Source organism: Sylvia atricapilla, chromosome 1 (assembly GCF_009819655.1).
Source record: "Sylvia atricapilla isolate bSylAtr1 chromosome 1, bSylAtr1.pri, whole genome shotgun sequence".
Lineage (NCBI taxonomy): Eukaryota > Metazoa > Chordata > Aves > Passeriformes > Sylviidae > Sylvia > Sylvia atricapilla.
Genome location: NC_089140.1, coordinates 96,712,169 through 96,734,541, shown reverse-complemented (window position 1 = coordinate 96,734,541; position 22,373 = coordinate 96,712,169). Strand labels below are relative to the sequence as shown.

At 37.0% G+C, this 22,373-nt stretch overlaps 1 protein-coding gene across 1 annotated transcript in view; it reads left to right on the top strand.

Moving 5' to 3' along the window:
* The window catches only part of DOK6 (docking protein 6), a 244,943-nt gene that overhangs the window by 102,810 nt on the left and 119,760 nt on the right, over window positions 1-22,373 (top strand). Inside the window, exon 3 of the mRNA XM_066328381.1 lies at window positions 15,536-15,650. Coding sequence (XP_066184478.1) covers window positions 15,536-15,650 — 115 coding nt within the window. The remainder of the gene's footprint in view (window positions 1-15,535; window positions 15,651-22,373) is intronic.

The window sequence follows — 22,373 nt, the reverse complement described above, 5'->3', positions numbered from 1 at the left end:
AAGAACTACTTATCATTTTTATAGACTAGTTCAGGGACAGGTGTTTGAGGTGAGATCATGAAGCTGTTGTCTGTATGCATATCCTCTGGCACTTGGTCACATGGAAAGGAAAATTGTTGAATCAAAACCTAAGAGAAGAAATAGACCAAAGGTTAGAGCATGGGAGAAAAATAAAGTAATAAATGTTCTGGCACACTCTGAAGCACCTTATCCTTCGGATAGCTGTGAGAAACACCAAGGTCAATGGAAAGCTGGCTGCTCAAAGAATTGCTATGAGAAATACTGAAGCAGAGAATGGGACAGGGAGATTTTGAAGAAAATAGATATTACTAAAAGTAATAAATCCATTTTAATTGACTGCAGAAAGCCAGGGAGACTGGTGCAGAGATAACAATCGAAACAATGAGAGGGAGGTGAACAAACAAGCAAAGAGCATGGACATGGTCTATGACTTCAGCTCAGCTATATCTGGTAAAAAAAATCTGTGCAGCAGTTCAGGTGCACATAAACAGAAAGCAAAGAGAGATTGTTCAGGTTTTTACATCCAAGTAAATTGCTCTCCAATAACACTACCTCATTTGTTCCAGCAGCTGGGAGATACTCACTTCTCAGACATGGCCCAGGAGAGGCCAGTTCTGAAATAAGAAGAGCATGTGTTTGGAAGAGAGGGTTTCAGTAGCAGGGACCCTAATGAAACTGGAGGATAGGCACTTAGGAGGAGAGAGACTGGAATTGAGGTCTCTGAAGCAGGTCCTTATTGGTCCTTGAGGGGGAAATCAAGAAGAAAGAATTGAGCTAGAATGTAAAACAGCTGGGCTTGCTGTGGAGATTTCCACTTACCCATCTCCCCGTTTTAATGCAAGTGAAAAGCAAAATCTGGATATCTTAAATGCAAATCAAAAATTTAAAGGACTTTTTTTAAACTTTCTTTTGTTTTCACCGTGGAATTCCTTGTTTCTTTCCTGCCAATATAGTCCACATGTCTCAGAAGCAAGGAAGGTGTAAAAGAAACTAATATTTGTGAAACCATCTGTGTGAAATACACTTGTGTGATGACCAATACGAAGAACTTTGAGAAGTCAGGTCATACGATTAAGTCAGAAAAACATTATGAATTTATGACAGTCAAACAAATTTATAAAGCCTCTACTTAGCAGTATGATATTCATCATTTATTCTGACCGTGGTGAAAAACAGTTATGGAAAATCAAATGAATCATATATTTATGACAATGTGTATCATAATATGTGTAGAATAGGTGCCAATAAACATAAAGGTATTTATTTGTCATAAGATACACAGGGTAGGAAGGCCATAAATCAGACACAGTGGGGCCCACTGCCATAAACAACAGGAAAATGGTAAACCAGGCCTATGGAACTAACAGTCAAAGTAGTATTGAGGTCTTCCTTTCTTAGCCTTCAGCACTTGACTATGCATTTGTATTTTTTTTTACAATATTTTGTGCATCTATTTTCTATTTCATATTCAAGTGTAGGAAGTATATATGATACATAAATAATAAAAGTTCATGATGAAAGTTAAAGACCTAATTATCTAGACTGCAGTTTATAACACTAGTAAAAAAATATGTTATGTGTGGATTTTTATTTTTTTTTTCTAATGACAACATTTTCCCTTGAAGCCACTCTGAATTATGTGTCTGTTTTGCTGGGGAATATTTACCATACTGCTGTGGAAATGGGAAGAGGCATAGACCCTGCTGCAGTCACTATAAAAGGCAGCAGACAGGTACAGACAGCAGGTTGGGGTGTATGAGGGAGGGGCAACAGGCGTGCCTCTGTAATTTGTTTTCTCTTAATAAAGGGAGGTGGACTATAATGTCTTATGAGTACTAAGTTTCATTTAAGGTTTTCATTTTGGTTTTCTTGGAGTAAGGCAAGCTTTGCAATGTAAATAAAGAACAATTTATTATGAAAATTAGCACAAAACTATCTAATTTTTACTTCTTCATAGAGGGAAATTTGAAATTCAAATCACTGGCTGATGAAGGTTATTAAAAATGCATTAGAGTTGAAAATGTAGCTGCATGTAATTGTCATAATAGATACTCAAAATTAATTTGTCCCCAATGACAATTAAGCTAAAAGAATTTTCAAATTATCAGCTAACAAACTTCAGTTAATTTTAGAAACAAATAAAATGAAAACATTTAATAAAGTTTGTAAAAAATCAAATCTATTTTAAAATAATCCTAAAAGAAGGGTTACATTTCTGTTTATAATCATTCCTTTTCCTCTCTAGCAACTCACTTCACAATTTTCTTTTACCTCAGTTTCTCTCTATTGCATTTTTCTCTCTTATACCTTTTTCTCCCAGAGAAGTCTGGACCACTTTGAGTGTATGTGTACACACACATGCACAGGCATGGACTGGATTTAGATTAAAATAAACTCATTCATTTTCCCTCTATAGCTGGTAGTTTTCATTTTGCTGATGCATTTCCTGATGAGCATCCAGGGATCTCATAGGTAGTCTGGTGCTATTAATACTTCCTCAAGAATATCTGAAGTGCTTATAATAGATATGTTTATGTTTAAGAACAGCAGCAAAATGTGAGTTTTGGCATTGTTGGATTGGGATGGGAGTTACTTTTAAAGACACTGAGGCATATTTACAGCCTTTAAAAATCAACAGAGGGGAAAGTTTTTTCTAAATAATACTACTTTTGTAGTGGGTGTCTAAGTACTAATGTTCTCTAAAAACAAGACAAACCAGAAACTGTTGACTGGTGGATATGTCTGTGGTTGTGCATGTAGATGTGCACACAGCTTGTAGATGTTGCATCACTTGCTGTTGTCCATGGCCAGCAGTGTGCCCGAGCCCCCAGCTGAATCCTGAGCCTATGTGTGTATTCCTCCTCTTTGGCATAAAGTGAGAAAGCCAAGAGTAAGAAATGCAAAGACAAAGATGTTTCTTCTCTTTTCCTGGCTAATGTAATTTATTTTTTTCCTGAATATACCTCTTGATAGTTCAGCAGATACTCAGCATCTGAGAGGTCCCTAAAATCTGCATCATGAGTTTGTTCTCAGCTGTGATTTTTTTCCACTGCGAGTGTTACATTAGAGGTAAGCCAGCCTTTGTCACCTGCTTCTGACCCCAGTCTCCCCCAATGGTTTCAAGACCTGGCTAAAGGGAGCTACAGCTAAAATTAAAGGCTTTCACAGATTGAAACAGATAGGAAGAGGAATTACATCTGGGGGTTGGCCACTGGTGTCATGTACAGCATAGATACAGGCATAATAATTTATATGCATTGAAAGCCTATGGTTACATGGATCCTCTAACACTCCTGACCCAGTTTGTCAATGCAGTGAGAGATTTCCTGGTCAGGGTTTTAACTTGCAGTTTAGCAGGAAGAATTGTATATACACATCACTTACTGCATTCAAGTGATTACTGCATGTAAGTGATTTGTTTTCAAATTTAGTCTATGTTAATAAACACTTATTTTTAATTGAGCTGATCTAACAAGATAATTTTGGAAACTAATGCAAGTCAGCTGATTTTAGTAAATTGAGAGGAAAATTGGAAGGAAGTTTTGGAAAAGTATGTCTCTCCTTTTCTTTCTACTCAAAGACCAGTAACATATTCCTTTTAATTAACCATTACCTTTGGGTCAGAAATAGAACAGATCTGGAAATAATCGTGTACTTTGGGAATGTTAAAAGGGAAAACTCTGAAAACTGGAAATGGTTTATAACTGTTCAGTGTGTTTTAGTCGCCTCACAAAGATACTAACACTCATCTAATGATCTAACGTTCATAATGAAATATTGTATAAATATTATTTTCATGCCTACAAACTCTAGCAGGAAGTTTGATATTGAAGGGTTTTTTTTTTTAATTGCAGCTGAAATTTCAATGGGTAATTGTCAAACCTGTTTTATTTCAGTTGTGAATCATCTTCCCCCTCTGCCATCTCTCTCTAGCATGATGTTATTTTTCAAGTGTGCACCTGGGTTGCAAATTGGAAAATTTGTGTTGTTTTAATATTGAGGCATTACTTTAAATTTTGTCAACACTCACTTTTACGGAGAGCTGTATTTTTTCCCTTTTATTTTAATGCATGCACAGTAGCCTGGTGGTCAGATTGCTCTTCAAAATGAAGGGTTAGACTGGAAAACATATTTCAAAGGATCTTTAGGATAGCAAGGAAATGGGGTTGAGGAGAACTGGGGTTTCTGTTCTGCAAATGACTGTCTGTATAAATACTTCGTGAAGTGCGAATGCATTTTTCTTTAGTATGTATTTAAAAATTTTAATTAAAATGTTTGTTAAGGGAATAGGTCCATGTACACATAAACTGGTCAGATTTTAACTATTGCTTTCAAATGGCAGGCTACCAGCCAGAACCAGAATAATCCCAGCAGACTGGTTGATTTTATGGGTTAGGCAGCAGCTCAATCCTGACAATATTACAGCAGCATGGCTTGAGAGAAAGTAACTTGGCTTGGAAAAATCCCTATGTCTAGTAAAGGCAGCTGATGTCACTTTGATATGCTTACTCTACCCTGGTAAGTTTGATTTACCAACATTGTCAACCAATTTAGCATTTCAAGTGGTGTAACAAAAGCTAGTCAAGAGAGATAGTTTTCCATTCGTAATTTTTTTAGATTTCATTAAGACAAAATTAGGAATTTGTAACTGTTTATGTGGTAATAAATCAGTTACAGAACACTGTGAAACTGGGTACCCAGGTTGTAGTCCATATGAAAGTCAGATGTTCTAATACTTAGAAATAGTAAAGTTGTAAAGGAATGGAGAGAAGTTTTCTTTACACCCTTTAAAATTTTGAGCCTGCTCTGCCTTTCTCCTAATCCTAATCTCAACCCCATTACATTTATTTTAATTGGATTTTCCCCTTCCTCTGCTCCAATTATACCAGAGGAAGATGAATAGATGATTTTTGTGAGTGCATTGGCATTTTACAGTTGTAAAGAGTAATAATTTTTCTTTCTTTTACATTTATTTAATTTTGAGAAATTAAAATAATTATTTTATTTTGTATTCAGTCTAAACTTGCATAATGTCATCTAGGTTTTCTAAAAATGCTGAAAAATTCAAGCATTCATTTTTTAAAACCTCAGTTTTATTTGGAGGATAAGACGGAATTATTCATTATCCTTCTACTATCAGATCTACACATATTTCTTCCCATCAAAGTTTTCTTTTTTGCCCTGGCATTACTGCCTTATACTTAGCCTGATTTATTTTAAATATATTCATTAATTCTGCCGAGTTTTTGTTTTGGATTTTTTTTTTATTATTATTTTTATGATTTACTTTTTCAGTTAACAAACAAGATTCTTACTGTTGCTGTAGGCGTGGTTTCCTTTTAGTACTTAGAGGAATGAACATTTACTTGCTTTCTTAACTTCTGGTTAAGAAGTTTCTTAAACACTTACTCCTCTGAAATAGCAGCTGGAGACCTGCCCTAGAGGCATAATGTGGAGGTTGATATGCCACTCCTTGGCAAAAGTCCTGGGGAGTGTTGTTGCCATAACAACTCATATTCCAAGGGTAAATCCACATGCAGAGATGGGAAAAACTCTTCTGTTCTCTTTCTGAAATGTTTTTGCTCTTTTATGATCCATTCTTTTACTTCTCTGTTCTTGGGATTTCTCTTCTCCCTTATGTTCCTCTTGTAATCTTGTGGTTTAAGATTTGATATTCTTTCATGAAATAGGGGTTTTTTTTCCTTTCTTTTCTGCCTCTTAGTACATTTTAACCCTAAGTCGTGTTCTCCAGTCTCTTGCACCTCCTTGTCTTATTGCTGATTTTGCGCAATATATGCTGATGTCATGGAAATGTGTTTCATCTTAAATACTCTGAATGGCCTTATCCCACAAGGATTTACCCAGACCCACAAAGGTCCAAATATCCTTGCAGGTCTGTGAGCATCCCTTTGTTAGACTTAGAAGTTGTTTTTATGAAGAGTTCTCTTGTCCAACTCCTGCTCACAGCAGAGCCACCTCTGAGGTCCAAGGTCTGAGCAAACATGGTTGCCCAGGGCGATGTCCAGTTGAGTCTCCAAGGATGGAGATTGCAGAGCTTCCCTGGGCTGCCTGTCCCACTGCCAGACTGTCTTCATGGTGGAATCATCACTTATCAAATGCAGTCTGGGTATCTCTTGTCTCTGGTTATGCCCATTGTCCATCCTCCTCTCCCCAGGCACAGCTGTGCAGAGCCTGGCTCCATCTCCTCCATAACCTCCCTGCTGGCACTGGGGGGATCACAGTTAGATGCCCCCAAAGCCATCCCTGCTGCAGGATGGAGCAGGTACTGCCTTCCATCTCTCCCCCTGACAGGGTAAGTGGTCCAGCTCTGACTGTCCTGGGGACCCTCTGCTGAACTCACCTTGTCACATCAATTTCCTTGGAATCCCAAAACCGGGCAGAGTATTATAAATATGATCTAATGAATACTGAATACCAAGTTTAAAAAAAAAAAAAAAAAAAAAAAAAAAAAAACCAAAAAAAAAAAAAAAAAACACTTCCATTGATTTATGACCTGTGCTTCCATTAACACAGCCATTTCCTCAGTCCCAAAGGTCTTCATGCTTTTCAGGCATCACACTGTCTTTTCTTAAGAGCCCAAATCACATCCAGCTCCATCCAAAGCTGTAACAAAACTTCTACCCTGTGGCAAATGGATTTAGCAATGTCGAAGGAGCCACTGCTAGCTGCAGATAGTATGACTAAAAGCTGAGCTGGAGGCAGATGTTTGAATGCTTTAAGATCCTGTCTGTGGTCCTTTGATCTGTGATGAGCCAACATCTCCTGTTCACCTTTTGCAGACTGGAAGCAGCATATTGGTACCTCCTTTGCCCTTTTCTTGCTGTCATAGTTGACATGGCCCTTGCTTTTTGTATCACTCTCTTATTGTTGCTAGGCTGTTTCTGGTTTGGGGTGGTTTTTGCTGTCTGGGTATCACTCACTGGAATCCCTGCTCCTTGCCCCTGTGCTGACTTTTGCTCTGTCACATCACTGCTTACGTGGTATTACACAACAGATGGTCTTATGTGGGCCATTATTAAGAAATAAGAGGTTAAATGATTGCATTTTATAGTTCCCTCTTCTGCTTCTGTTTTGCCTAGTTAGAACTTAAATGACAGGAAGGTAGTGTGCAATGCAAAACAGAAACCCATTTATGTAAATTCAGACCTTTTCCTCTGCCCAGGCAATTTCCAGGACTCTGCACAGTGGAAATAACATTCAGTAGATGGAATTGCAGAATCATTTTGCTCCTAGTTTCATATGGGAGCCACATGTTTGGAAGAATTCAAATAAGTTATAACCCAGAATGGAGGACTTAAATTTTATTCATGATTTCTGTGGTTTTCATCTCTTTTGGACCTCCTTTCTTGTTTACCATGGAATTGTAATTTTTGTAGTGAAGCAAATATGATAAGTGATTTGGAAGTAATATTTCTGTAATTGTGGAAGAGTTATCTAATCTATTTAGAGGTACAATTTGAGCACCAGACCCCACAATGTGTTATATATGTACAACCTTTACATTTCTATGTAATACAAAAGCAAATCTTAGATCTTCAGCTGCATGACTAGACCAGATCTTTAGTACAAAAAGCAAACAAAAAATGTCCAGTGTATGTCAATAAAGATGAAGTGTATTGAATTGTTCCTAAAATCCTTCCTCTTTGAAAGAAATAAATATAGAAAATATAAATAAATATAAAATAAAAAATATAAAATAAATAAAGAAAATAATCAGAAAAGAGGAAAATTTCATTTACTGTTAAAAAGAAATGCATCTCAGCTAAGATGATCCTTTGGTTCAGTTAAGTGTCTTTTGAATTTTATAGCTTTTCACATTTAAGCATAGCTAAGATACTGAAATGATAATGAAACACCCAAATATTTTTAAGGATAAGTGTTTTAGGATGCATTGACAGTAGCAGTTTCATAATATAAAATGTTTTGCTAGTATAATGAAATTGTGATCTTGTAGTTATTTCCTGTTACTTACGTAGGTAACAAACGCTCTTTCGAAAAGAAGACTTTAGGTGGATAGACAGGCAAGGGCTAAAGTGTTTTTAGAGATACCAGAAGTTTGTTACTAGAAATCTATTATCTGATCTTTTCTGGCTGGACAGAGGTTGCTGACCACTTCAAAGCCTCTGTGTGCTATTCAGAGATTTTATTTCCCATATAACTGTCATAAATAATTTCCTTGATCATCAGCCTATACCTGTGTATCCTGCCTGGATTTAAGCTATGGCTACCTGCCACTGGATGCTTTCTTATATTAGTAGTTTTCCTGCACTTGAATTATTTACTAGAAATCTGCAGCATGACTTTACTGAAATTAAATTACAGTTGGTGTTGCTAGAGACAAGTGGAGTTAGACTTCTGAAATCTATCAGGATACTTTTCGGATGGTTTCCAAGTCTCTTGGCACAGACATGCACTAAAACTAATACAGACCAATCGTTTAGTATTCCTTGTAAATCAGTCTCCTGGCATCTGACAATGCTTGCGCATTCTGGTAGGGAGTAGGGAATTGAAAGAATTTGGTATTAGTGTCAATTTAGGATCTTCATGCAGAAAGGTGACTTCAAGTTTCTGTGAACCTCTCAGGTTAAAAATTATTATCATAAGACTTAAAGGAAATGAAGTTTTTTGTTGTTTTTTTTTTTTTTCAAAGTGAGTGTATAAACCAAGTACTTCATCTGATCCTCTTGCCTTTTTGTCCATGATATTTGTTAACTGTCAGTTCCTTCAGAGGAGTCCATCTCAGTTTCTTCTCTTTTTTTAATGTTGATGCACTGCTCTATATTTTATTAATTTATTGTTTGATGGTTGATCCACCCAGATGTGGCTAGACAGTATTTACAAGGTGTTCATAATTATAGACTTTACTATTCCTATGTAACATTTAACAAAGGAAGCAAATGGAAGCTCTGAACATGGTGTTTTTTCAGATGAGATATCACACCAGCATAAAACAAAGTTTTGAGCTTATCTTCAAACCAAGACAAAGAAAAACAATGAAGATGAGAGAAAGTGCATTGTATTACTCGAAACAATACTTAGATTCATGAGTGATCAAGATATAGGAGCAATAGTGTCAGAAAACTTACTTATTATAGGATCTTTAGCATTCTTGTTCAGTGCTTGATCTATCTGTAAAAACGTATTACATTTTGGTGAACAATCCAAACATCAAAAAAATTTGTTGCCAGATCAAATGCATTTCTTTTCATCTGTTCTTACAAGGAATCTTTGAGATGTGCCAAATTCATGACTGTGAGAGGAACCAAGTTTCAGTAACCAACACTGATGTGTAGCCTTGAGACCCCGATGCAAGCCTAGCCTAGCATAATTTTGTAGGAGTGAGATGATGCCTAATCCTAGAAGTTATCCTACCTAGCAGCCCTTCAAGGCTATGTCCTTTAATCAAATATTAATGAGTAGTAAAGGACTTCGATGTCTTTGATACTGCTATGTAAAGCCCCATCCCCCCTCCACCAAGAAAGAAAAAAAAAAACAAACAAAAACTCCTGCATAATATATGAAAAAAAAATCCAAAAGAAAGAAACCTTGGCAAATTTTGGTAACCTGTAAGCTTACTAACTCTTCCACACCTTTTCATCAATCAGTGTAAAATAGTCTTTCTAGAGAAAAAGCAAAAGTGGTTTTAAAGACTGATACAAAAAAAAAAAAAAAAAAGTCAAGGAACCACATTTTAAAAAAAACCTAGGAAATGTGTGGGCTGCTGAGTGATGGTCATATGAAGCAGGAATTGTTGATGAGGAGTAGGAGAACTGAGAAATGGTCCAGGTGTCAAAAGTTCATACAACACTGAGCAACAGATAGAGAATGGCACTAAAGGATAGCACCAATGTCTAGTAGAGAAAAGAAAGTCTTAGTTAATGTGCTAATGGTAGTGGAGAGTTGTATACTGCATAATCATAGCTTAATAAAAAAGGATTTATTTCAGCTACTGGAACAAATCAAAGGATTAGAAATGGAAAAAAAAATCTGTTTGCAAGTTCACTCACTGAGCAGGCAATATTTAGGATTTTATTCATTGTTGAAGTTAATTTTGTTCTAAGGAGTTACAAATGGGGAAAATAGGAAAACTGCTTTTCAAAGTTTTTGTTGGTTTGGATTGTTTTCAGCGTTAACAAAATCTCAGGTAAAGTGTAATCTCACAATGGGAAAATGCTTGTTTTTCGTTTTGGGTGGTTTTTTTTTGGTTGGTTGGTTGGTGGTGGGGTTTTTTTTTGGGGGGAGGGGGTTGTTTTTGGTTTGGGGGTTTTTTGTTTTGTTGGTTGGTTTGTTTTGTTGGGTTTTTGTGGAAGGTCTAGGGAAGACTCTTACATATATAATGGCACAGAAAATTTTCCCTTTTTTATGTTTCTCTCACTGATACAAGGTTATCAATGGTCTAGGTAGTTTCAGAATGATATTTTGTTGTTGTGAAGAGCAAGAATATTTTCAATGTATTAGACTGAATTTTGTCAACAAGTCTATTATAATAGCACAGGGAGCAACTTTTGGTATAATGTTCCTAGGTTTAAAAAGTAGGCTTACCTAATGTACTACTCATAAAAAACATGAACTTTTTCATGGTTTTTTCAATTCTATTAGTATTTTAAAACCTTCTTAAAATCTGCAAAGTGGTGTTTTAAATTATTTCAAAGTAGTATGATTTTTATAAGTTTTCTTTTTTACCTTTTCAGTAGCTTTGATACTTTTCCCCCTATTAAAAATGCTTAGGTTTTTTTGTAGTTTGTTGTGTTGTTTTTTGATGGGTTTTTTTTTTTTTTTTTTTTTTTTTTTTTTTTTTTTTTTTTTTTGTTTGGTTTGGGTTTTTTTAATAATAGATAAAATTCAAGCCACAGTTTTAAAAATTTCTGAGATAAAGCAATCTGGTTTCCAAGACAAAGTTCATTTTTTCCTCATACAAGATAATATGCTCTCAGGCATTTATTATTGTTTTTATTGCACATGTTTAGCAAGTTGAGAAATGACTCATGCTTAACTGGCATTAAATCCAGAATTCAGAATTTCATTAACTTAATTCTCTATCAATGGGAGGATAGACTTTCACTGGTTTGCCTCTGTCTTTCTACTCTGATCCTGGAGGGAACTATATGGTGCAATTTGAAAAGATGAATGTTGAAGTAAATATTCATCTCTATTTTATATTGGAAATTGCATAACTAATAGAAATACTGAGGGGCTTATTTGATAATATGGCCTTTCTAGTTGTTAGTGTAAATTTGTGTTTTTGAAGTGTTCTCATTTCTTTTTTCTATTAGCCTGCCCAGTAAAGTAATACTTCTTAAAATCTTTCTTAATTTCCTATGTCCTCAAAATGTTATAGCTAAAATTATTTCCTTCAGTTATTGTAAAGCAGAGCATTCCAATGAGAAAGAGATGATTTTTGGAAAAAAAAAATCTTAACTGGTAGAAATACTTTGGATACCCATGTTAAACTACTAAAATATTTGACTTAGGTAAAATAGGAAATAAGGAAATAAGTGTCTCAGAATATCTCATAGTAGTTTCAAATAGGTCCATTTTTTAATGGAAAGATGTACACAAGAGGGATATGATTTCTGTGTGAGACTACAGATTGCTCAAACAACTTTGTGTTAAAGAAGGTAAAAAGTCAGGGAGTTTGGATAAGGCAATTCATGTAACTTTGTCAGTCACATTTGAGTTATAAGAAGTTTTGTGCTGTCTAGGGAGGTCCTATGATTCCAGAGACAAAGGAAAATCGAAATGTGTTTAAAAAAAATTCCCTTTTTTCCTGCATGGAGACTATTTTTTTTAACTTGTCTTGTGTGTTGTTCAACTTAATCTCTCACATGGGTACCAAAAAGCAGCTCATAAGAATTTGGCAGTGATTTTGTTGTCTCTTTCAGATATTAAATCCCCACAAGCAAATAAAATAAAATCCTGTTGTATGTACATTTTGTGCTGACAATATTCCTAAGTGTGTGATGGATGTTGCATATGTGACAATATTAAACAAGGCAGGATTAATGTACTGATCAATAGGATGACTCAAAAAATCATCTTTATAGATGGCCATGTGTGTGTGTACCCAGGTATATCTGTATTTGTGTTTCATACAAAAATTACTATCAATAATTTGTGGCTTTATTTCCAGGAATGTAGTATTTTTGGCTCTATTATTATTATCTTGTCTTATAAGCATTTCAGGATCTTTCAGTAATCTGTAACACTCAAATATTTAAAAAAAATAACAGATCTCTATTATGACAAAGATTAGAAGAAAGTTTAAAATTCCTTGTTGTCATTATTCAAAGCTATTCTATTTCCTTTTCTGCTATTCCAGAAAGGGAAATTTTCCCTTTTGAAGTATAGCAAGATTTAAGGCACCTTTTTCTGCATGGTGTGCACTCTCACACATGCACACTTACGTGAAAATGTCACTTTCTGTATCAGTTGCTTGTGTAAAAACTACTGGAGCTTTTCCCACCTATTTGTGTCTTCCATTTCCTGTTGCACTGCCAGCTATATTTTTTAATTCTCTTTAATAATAACCTGAACTTTTTTGCGTCTCAAATCCTTTTAAATATTTTGCTCTTGTATCTTCCTTTTTTAGCAAGACTAGTAGATCTGTACCCTGTCTCTGACTTTGGGGCGTTGTGTGTCTTCGAAATTCAGTAGTCACTTATGGGTTTGGTATTGTTCCCTCAGGTTTTGGATTCTAGAGTCTGTCCTCTCCTCTGTCTACTAATGCTTTCTTTCCCCCTTTGGGGGATTTCCTTGAGATTATTGCTTTGGGTGAGTAATAAGACCCCTCTAACATTGATTCACTTACCATGCATAGATTATGGAAAGTCAACAGATATTTCAGTAACGTCTTTAATACGACAGGGATATTTGTGGTATTCAGCCCTTCTCTTTCCCGCAAGACAAAAAGTAGAGAAATATATGGATTCTTACAAAGCCCTGAAAATATGTGATCAAAGTATAAATTATAAGGGATTAGGAACCAAATGGTGAGTTGAATTTTGCACCTGTGTCCAAAAAAAGGCCAAAAGGTCAGCCTGGAGAATACAGAGAATTCTAGCAGTCAACCAAAGGTCAACATGGAGAACTTCAGCCTATAGGAAGAACTGTGGAGTGAATCATATTAAAATATATTTCCAGACACGTGAAGGAAAAGACAGTATTTGGGGGAGGCAGCATGGATTCATCAAGAGTAAATCATGCCTGACCAGTATGATTGCCATCTATGATATGTGATGAGAAGAGCTTTAGCAAGGATTTTCACATTTTCTCCCATGATATTCTCAAATTGAAGTTGGGACATTATTATTTGTGCAGGTAGATGTCTAGATGATGTAAAGCTGCCCATCTAGTCAGACCCAGAAAGTCCTGTGAATGGGTTATAACCCATTACTTGGAGGTCTGTAGCAAGTGTGGAACTGCCGCAGTCTGTACTGGGACCTCTCTTGATATTGTTATCAGGGACCTAGAGGAAATAAGGGAGCTGCACCAACTGTGCAGAGAGCAAATTGGGAAGGATCAGTTGATATGCTTTTGGTAGTCAGGCTATCTTTTCAGCAACCTGAACAGGCTGGATGAATGGGCTGACGTGGACTTTGTTAAACTGAATAAGGGCAAAAACCAAGTACGAGGCTGGGGATAGAAGAGCCCCTGTGAGGGCACAGGTTTGGGATTGGCAAGCTGGGAGCAGGTCTGCAGGTAGAGCCCTGGATCTTGGTGCCTCAGCCAGCAAAGCTCCATGGGCTGTATGGACAGAACCATGGCCATTCAGTACAGAGGATGATGATTCTCCTCAGTTTAGCATGTTAGACCATATTTATAGTAGCACATCCCCTTTTGGCCTACCTGTTACAACAAAGATCTTGACAAACTGGAGTGAGTTTTGCTGAAAGGTGCCAAGACAGACTCTAGAGCAATCTTCAGTTCTGGTCTCAAGTTCATCAACACATAGCACATTCCACTTCATGCTTTATCTCAGTTTCTTTCATTGCCTTAATGCCTCTCACTGCTCATCTCTTTTGAGATTTTATTGAAATGTCTTTGTCTCCACATGTTTCATTTCTTTACTGCACGATATAAAATTTCTTCTAATTTAAAAACATTATTTTCAGCATGTGAAAAGAAATGCTGGAACTGTAAACTAAGAGAATAACAATTACAAAGCAAAACCCCACCTACATGCAGTCCATTTTTTCTTAGTCATAGACATCCAAACTCATATGGATGACATTTTTCTGGAAATTAATTCTGCCTGAGGCAAATGTCCTGTCTGAATAAAACTAACCCTAAGCAGATAAAGTTTGCCCAGAGTTCCAAGAAACTGAAAAAAAAGATTTTATAATATGAAGTGTTAATCAGTGTAATGTAGGCTGAGCCACCAGCTCTGGTTGGAATAACATATTTTTCTTCCATTTTTGTTAGTTGTAGTTATATACTTAAATCAAAAGAAAATGGAAATAGATTGAATTTTTTATGTTGTAAATTTGCTGCAATAATATTTTATTGTTGATATTCTAAATTTTGCATTTTACTGTTGATATTTCTAAATATTGCAAATATTTAAAAAATAAAAGTTTGGGTTCTTTTGAGGATGACAGATACATTTAAAGACATGTGGGGATCTATCTTTACAAATATAGTGATGCTATTTGATATATTAGTTGAGTAACCTCTCTCAACTAATGAAACAGTGCTCTTCCAACATTAGATTTTCTATTTGATGCAAATTCTGAAATTGATCCAAGTTGTATGAGTATAGAAATTGAAAAATAGATTATACAAAATCCCAAGGCTGAGCTGATGTAATTTTAAAACTGCTTCCACATAGGACTTTATGAAAGAAACAGAGTTTTGTGGAAATTTATTAGAGAAATAGAGTTATTAGAGTTAAATTTTGCAACTTAAGAATCTACCTATTTTATGTGGGTTTTTTATCAATTGCAAAGCTTATAACTATAAATAACCCTAGGGCTTTAGGAATGGTATTCCCCAGTTTAGTTCTCCCACAGGGATTCAAAACCACACTGCTGCACACTCGCTCAACCCTTCCCCTCCCCACTCCGTTGGGATAGAGTCGAGAACTGGAAGCACAAAAGCTGAAAATCATGGGCTGAGATAAGAATGATTTACTAGAAACAGCAATAAGACAAGAAAATGAACAGTAACAGCAGCAATATAAGCAGCATATGGTATAAGACAAAGAAACAATTTACATGGAAAAGCCTACAACAATACCCAGCTCCTCCCTACCAGGCTTTCTCCCCACTGGGAGGGAGAGCTCCTTACTCCAGCCCCTGGCAATGTGTGAGGTGGAATGGAATAACATCTGGGCCTTGCCACACATCTCTCCTGCTTCCTGTAAAAAAATTAACCCTGTCGTGGCTGAAACTAGGACAGGGAAAAAGCAGTTTATGGTAAAATTTGAGCAGTTAAGGTTAATATTTTTAGTTGTACTATTTTTACACTGGTCTAAAATACTTTTCTTCATTTTAAGGTAACTGAGCTGCACAATATCAAAAACATAACCAGATTGCCTCGAGAGACAAAGAAGCATGCAGTGGCAATTATCTTTCATGATGAGACATCAAAGACATTTGCGTGTGAGTCAGGTAAGCAATTGGTGCTTCATTTCTAGCTTGAAGAAATCAAGTTACACATCAAAGTCTGGCTCAGATGAATTAACTTACAATGCCAGATAGAAATTCTTAGCTTAAAGAAATGTGTGATTAACAAAAAACTTTGGAGTTTGGGGTTCAGGTCTTTTGGGGTTTGGTAAGGGTTTTTTTAATACATGTTGAGAGGTCTTAGGGGAGTTACAGAGCTCATTTTTTCCCATTATTTTTCTTTGCATGCAGATGGTTTAAAGAATGGATGTTTCCAGCTAAACTTGTAAATCCTAGTAAAAAATAACCTGTAAGATATTATTAAGTCAAGATGTGAAACATTCTTTTTTTAACAAGCTTTGCTATAGGCATTTACTAAACTAGTAATTATCATGCCATTGCAAATAAGTGGCAAATACCAGCTAAAACCTCAGGATATTTTAAAGCAGGGTGTCAAGCTGTCTGTGGTTTGAATGATTCTGTAGCATAATTACTAGACTAGCATAGAACAAGACTTGGGCATTATGGTACATAATGGCAGGTAGTTACTTGCAAGATACTGAACACTGCACGATTAAAGTGCACTATTTTCTTGTTTAAAAGTACAGTTGTACGCATCTGTGTCCTAGGATATATTTTAACAGAAAAAAAAAGGTTTTAAAAATAGTGGGAAATTCTTTAATGATAAAGTTTATGCTTTTTTAGTGACATATTTGAAACTGTGCATTTAAAAAGTTTATTTAGATAATATTATATATATGTTGTTGGGGGGGGGGTTTAATGTATATATATATATATATATATATATATATATATATATAACATTAGGTATATATGGTGAAGGGCCTAGAGGGGAAGCCATATGAGGAGTGGTTGCAGTTACTTGGTCTGGAGGAGGCTGAGGAGTGACCTCATTCCAGTCACAACTTCCCCATGAGGGGAAGAGGAGTGGCAGGCACTGATCTCATCTCTGTGCTGACCAGTGACAGGACCTGAGGGAATGGCCCAAAGTTGTGTCAGGGGAGGTTTAGGTTCGTTATTAGGAGAAAGTTCTTCCCCCAGAGGGTGGTTGGGCACTGGAACAGACTCCCCAGGGAAGTGGTCAGAGCACAAAGCCTGACAGAATTCAAGGAGCATTTGGAAAATACTCTCAGGCACATGATATGACTCTTGGCACTGTCCTGTGCAGGGCCAGGAATTGGACTCGATGATCATTGTGGATCCCTTCCAACTCTGGATATTCTGTGATTCTATATCAATATTATCATGTAAACATTGCATAATGTACAATCTAAATAATAAATACAGTGAAACAAAATCTCAGAAATCTGGAGGAAGTTAAAAGTGTGCAAGGTCGTGAATTATGTAGATTTTAGATCAAATATTGCAGACAATGATATGGACATTCTGTCATGAAAGATTGACAGCTTTGTTTGTAAAATAATTTAATTTTAAAGACACACATAGAAAATTTGTCTATCTACAATCAGTTTAAGAGATCATTAGGTAAGTAGTCCACATTAAAGATTTTGAATTCTAATGTGTAGAATTAATAGTGACTCTATATTATGACTAATAATTGAATAAAAACATTTTAATTATATTCCGACAGCGCTGAAGTCAGGTCTGTGGAAACTTTTTCATTTGCCTACACATGCATTCCCCTTCTTTCCTCATGAGAAGATCTTGTTCCTTCCCTAGAATTACAATGGTTCAGGTACATTTGAAAAGAGTGACAGCAATTCATAACTTCAGAATTCTTTCACCAAAGAAGGGTCAAACTCAAGAAAGTTCAGCATGTCTGGCCCACTCAGCCCTTTCTTCTTAACCTTGAACCCAGTTGAAAATACAAGGCACATGTACCTTAAGATGCTAACAGGGTGTCAGTATGAGAAGCTCTCCCTTTAGCCTCTATACAAAGGTGCATTTTGACCTGGATGAAGTGGGAAACAAGTGGTGAGCCTGTGGACAGAGATTAAAGTTCAGACCAAGACAGGTGATGTGATAAGTACTTGCTCTAGACCTTCTCATCAGTAAGAGAAGGCAGATGAAGCAATCTTAGGGCAGGTGGAAAAAGCCTTGTAGTCCCAGGCATTAGTATTCTTGGGTGACTTTAACCTCCGCAGTAACTACTGGAAGGCCAATAAGGCTGAACACAAGCTATCCAGACTTCTGAAACAGATTGAAGACAATTTCTTGATACAGATGATCAATAGTGTGATGAGGGGAGATGTTTGTTCAGGGATGTGCTTGGCAGGATCCTGTGGATCCTTGAAGGGCAAAGGAGCCCAGGAGAGCTATCCAATCTGCAAGGACAGCATCCTCTGAGCACAAGAAGTGTTGTCTCTATTGTCAGAAGACAAACTTTGCACAAGATGAGTATGAATGGACATGGAGTTCCTGACTCAGCTCAAACACCAAAAAAACCTACAAGAAAGTAGAGACATACTAATTGAGAGGCATACAGAAGCACTGTCTGTTTATATAGGAATGGAGCTGAGCAAGTTCCAGCTTGGGGAAGTTTCTTAAGGTACACCTGGAGTAAAATAAAGGCTAAGTAAGTGTGGCCCTGTTGCTTGCTGGAACAGTCAACGTAGTGACAAGGGTCGTGAGAAAGGCTAAGGTTTCTTTTATACTATGGTTTTCACTTGCAAGGCTTGGCCTCAGGCCTTCCAGATGCCTGAGCCCCTGAACGTGATGCAGTATCCCCAGCACACGAAGGCATAGTCAGGTATAACTTAAGTCACTTGGATTTTGTACATAAATTAGTGGAACTTGATAGTCAAGAGTGACAAGAAGGAGGATCCAGATAACTGAACTCCAGTAAGCCTCACCTCAGTCCCTGAGAACACTGTTGGAGTAAATCACATGTAAATATCTGAAGGATAGCAAGGTGAATAGGAGTTGAAAAAACCACTTCCCAGATGCAAATCATAGTTCCCATGATGAGGTGTCTGGCAAAAGAAATGCAGTGGTTCTGATATACCTTGATTTTAATGGTCTTTGACACCTTCTGTAGCTTCCTCCATAGCCCGCAGAATTGGTGGGGCACAGGATGGATAAACACACTATAAAGTGGACAGAAAATAGGCTGCACTTAAAAAGCCAAGGTTGTGAAGCTAAGCTTGCAGGTAGGAGGTAGTGGATCCCTCAGGAATTGGTCCTGAGACCAATACCATTCAATGTCTTGATTGAATCTGCATGATGAGGTGGAAGGTACTCTCAGCTGGTTTGCAGGTGACACCAGGTGAGGGTGACTCAAATTGGGGTGGTGGGGCTGCTGTCAGAGGGACCTGGACAGGCTGGATATATGAGCTTACATAAACCTTATGATGTCCAGCAAGAAGAAAAGCTCTTTCTTCTGGTTTTTGGTAATCCCAGCCACAAGGCAGGCTTGGTGCCAGCTGGGATAGGAAGCAGAAAAGGCTCTTGGGGTCATGGTGCAAAGCATGCCTTGGACACTATTAGTAAGGGCCTTCACAGCATGCACTGAGAAGTGATCCTTCGGTTTTATTCAGCACTTGTAGGACCACATCTGGAATGCTGTGTCCAGCTTTGTGCACTCAGCACAATATTGAGATACAGGAGTGAACCCAGGGGAGGGCACCAAGAGTCAGGAGAACATTATATATGAAGAGAGGCTGAGGGCTTGTTCAGCCTGGGGAAAAAATAGTTCAGAGGATCTTATTGATTACATGATGTGAGAATACAGAGAAGATGGAGCTATAGAGGTGTCCTGGTTTGGAAAAGACAGGAAGGCAGGAGCTTCCCTTGAAATGGAGAATGTAAACCTCCTCCCTCTGAATTATTATAATTTTGAAATTAAGGGGCTCTCAGGCAAACATATGGGAATAGGAATAACAGTTCTTTACTAGGAAAATTAAAATAAAAATGTAATAGTAGAAAAAAACAACCAAGCAAAAAGAAAACACTAACAGAGTCCAAATACAGCCTGACACCCTGTTGGTCAGGGTGTTGGTAGCAGTCCAATCAATTCCTCCTGGACTGACAGATGTGGTTCTGTTGAAGCAATTATTCTGTAGAAGGGTGTAGTTTTTCTCTGAAAGTCCAGTGGTGGTGAGATGGGTCCAGTCTTCCTCTGGGAATCCAGTGAAAAACAGGCTGTTCTGGTGTTCTGAATCTCAGATTTTATCCAGGTAGTAATGCTTGTCTCCTCCCACAAGCATCTCACAATGGGATGATGTAATTTTATCAGTCATGCAGTGAGCCTTAATGACCCATTGACATCAGATATCCCCCGGAGGGAGGATGGGTCCTAGGAGAGACAAGGAACACTGCCCCACCTCGTTTTGACAGATGTTAATAAAATACGTATTTTTGGTTACATCTCGCATTGCAACCTAAAACAAAAAGCATCAGATATATTGCTATTTCTGAAAGACTACCAATCTTAACTGTGAGTACAGTAGAGTTTCAATCAATTTGCTTTTTTTCCATGCCTTCAGTCTATTTGGGCAGTTTAGATTCCATCACATCTATCAGATGAGAAAGATACACAGTTTTGTTTCACTAAAATCTGACTCTTTTTAACTCCAAATCTTTTGTGTTTTCTGAACTAGGAATATACAGTAAAAAAAAATTTTCCATCATTTCCACAGTGAATTCTGTCTTCTCGGAAGGAACTGTTACAATTTTTTCTGCTGTCTAAGTGTGCCAAGTACTTTGCTTTCCTGTGTGAAATTTAACAAAATTTAAGGAATATTTGCTTCTTACTTAGAATAGATTCTATTCTTCTCTTGTTTAGTGGCACTGGTTTATATGGGAAAAGGCATATACTTTTAACAGCTTCACAGTGTTTAGTGATGTATACACAATGGTGTTTATTTTGGCAAATCTTCTTGCCACTTCTTTTGTTAAGACTATGACATTGCTAATCCCTCTTCTTTCCCATGGCTTCAGTTTCAAAAAACTACTCAAGTGGGGTTGACTCAAGGCAAAAATCTTCTAGAATCATAACTGCTTGACCTTGAAATTTTTAGGACCCCAGAGTTTCATAATGTGGACATTTTTCTACCCTGAAGCCTCTGAATAAACAGAAGCAGATACCTTGTTTCTTACCATCTTGACTTCCAGAGGCAAATGGAAGGACAGTAACATTAAGCCCACTGAAAAAGGTCTGCTGAGCATAGAGTCAGCCATTTTTTGGAGACAAGGAGAAAGGAATGCTCAAAGCTGAGTTGATTTTAGGGACTGAACAATGTGAGGTAGGGGTTTTGTCAGTGTTGTATCAAAAAATGATTTAAAATAATGGTATTATTTTGGTTTTGATGGTATGAGCTCATACCTTCTCTCCTAAAGTGCCAAGAAGCAGCACATTTTTCTGGCACATAGCTTTCTTAATTAAGCACAATAAAATACTATTTTGTTTTAAAATAGGTCTCTAAAGATGCAGAACATTTTGGTTCTCCCCTGAAAGCCTGAGAACTGTGATACCAGCTCACTGGGTGTGCTGGCTCAGAGCCTGTGTTTTTTTTCTTAAGCTCCTGCAGCTTTTAGTCTCTCATCTTGCTTATAGTCTTCAAGGAAGCTACTGACAAATCTGAGTTCTGGGTGGGCTGTAACCCCTATATTTCCATTAGAATTTAAGCAAATTACTAATCTGAGATGCATCTAATTGTTGGTAATCTTCATTTGCTAATGAAAACATTCTATAGAAAAACATATCAGAATCCTCCATATGCTTTTGTTACCACCTCTTTCACTACCACCAGGGCTCCCAACATCTACAACAGCTGTAGAAATGTGTTCCAAGCCCTACTGAAATATTTTGAAGAGCAAAACAGCTCCCTGAGTAAAAGCATGGGATAACAAGTCTTTAAAGAAGACTTATCCCTCTTCAGGAAGAAAGGGAAGCTTCTTACTGTCAATATATCTGTTTCTGACATCTGCTCTAGTGGGCAGAAACTTGTGACTTTGGTGATTAGCAAGCGACATTTTAAAATTCTCTGTCACCGTGAGAATTGTTTCAGTGGAAGTAAACTAATGAGAAGTCAGGGCTGATCAACTAACCTGAAAAGTAGTCTATAACTCAGTGAACCTACAACAGTCTTTAAAGCATGGGAATTCTTCTTCAAACCATGGGAAATTGCTGCTGCTCTAATAAGAAATTATCTCAATTTGTGCCTTCCTGAAAATTGTGTGCAAGTTAATGCCATTAAGGGAATTTTTTGATTTCTTTTTTTTTTTTTTAACGAAAAATTATTAAATTTTGGGTTTTTGGGGTTTTTTTTTCTTCATTCTGAAGTGTATAATGAAGCAAGTAGAGAAGGCCTTTCAGCTCTGGATTCCAGCTGCTGGGTTTGATCTGCTGACTTGCCCTGATACCTTTGCTAAAAAAGTTGCTGGGGTGGGTCTTGTTTGATTTGGGACATTTTGTTATTATTGTTGAGTTTTTTCTTCAGGTAGGTGTGCTGTCACTTTCTCTGTAGTTACAGCCATGATTGGATGCATGTATCTGTTAAGATGCTCTTCCTGCAAGCCTGATATCTGTAATATGACTGTAAGACAAGTGTCTCAACTGAGACAGGTGCTCTGAAATGCCCTTTAAATTCTCACAGAACTTGTAGATGTGGTGCACTGAGCAATGGTGGCTGTGCAGGACCAGCAATAAAATGAAATTGGAGGCCATGAGTACTGATTTGATCTAGAATTTTATGGTGCTGTTTTGGAAGTTGCTAGCATGATGAGGATTGTGCCTGAATAATAGCT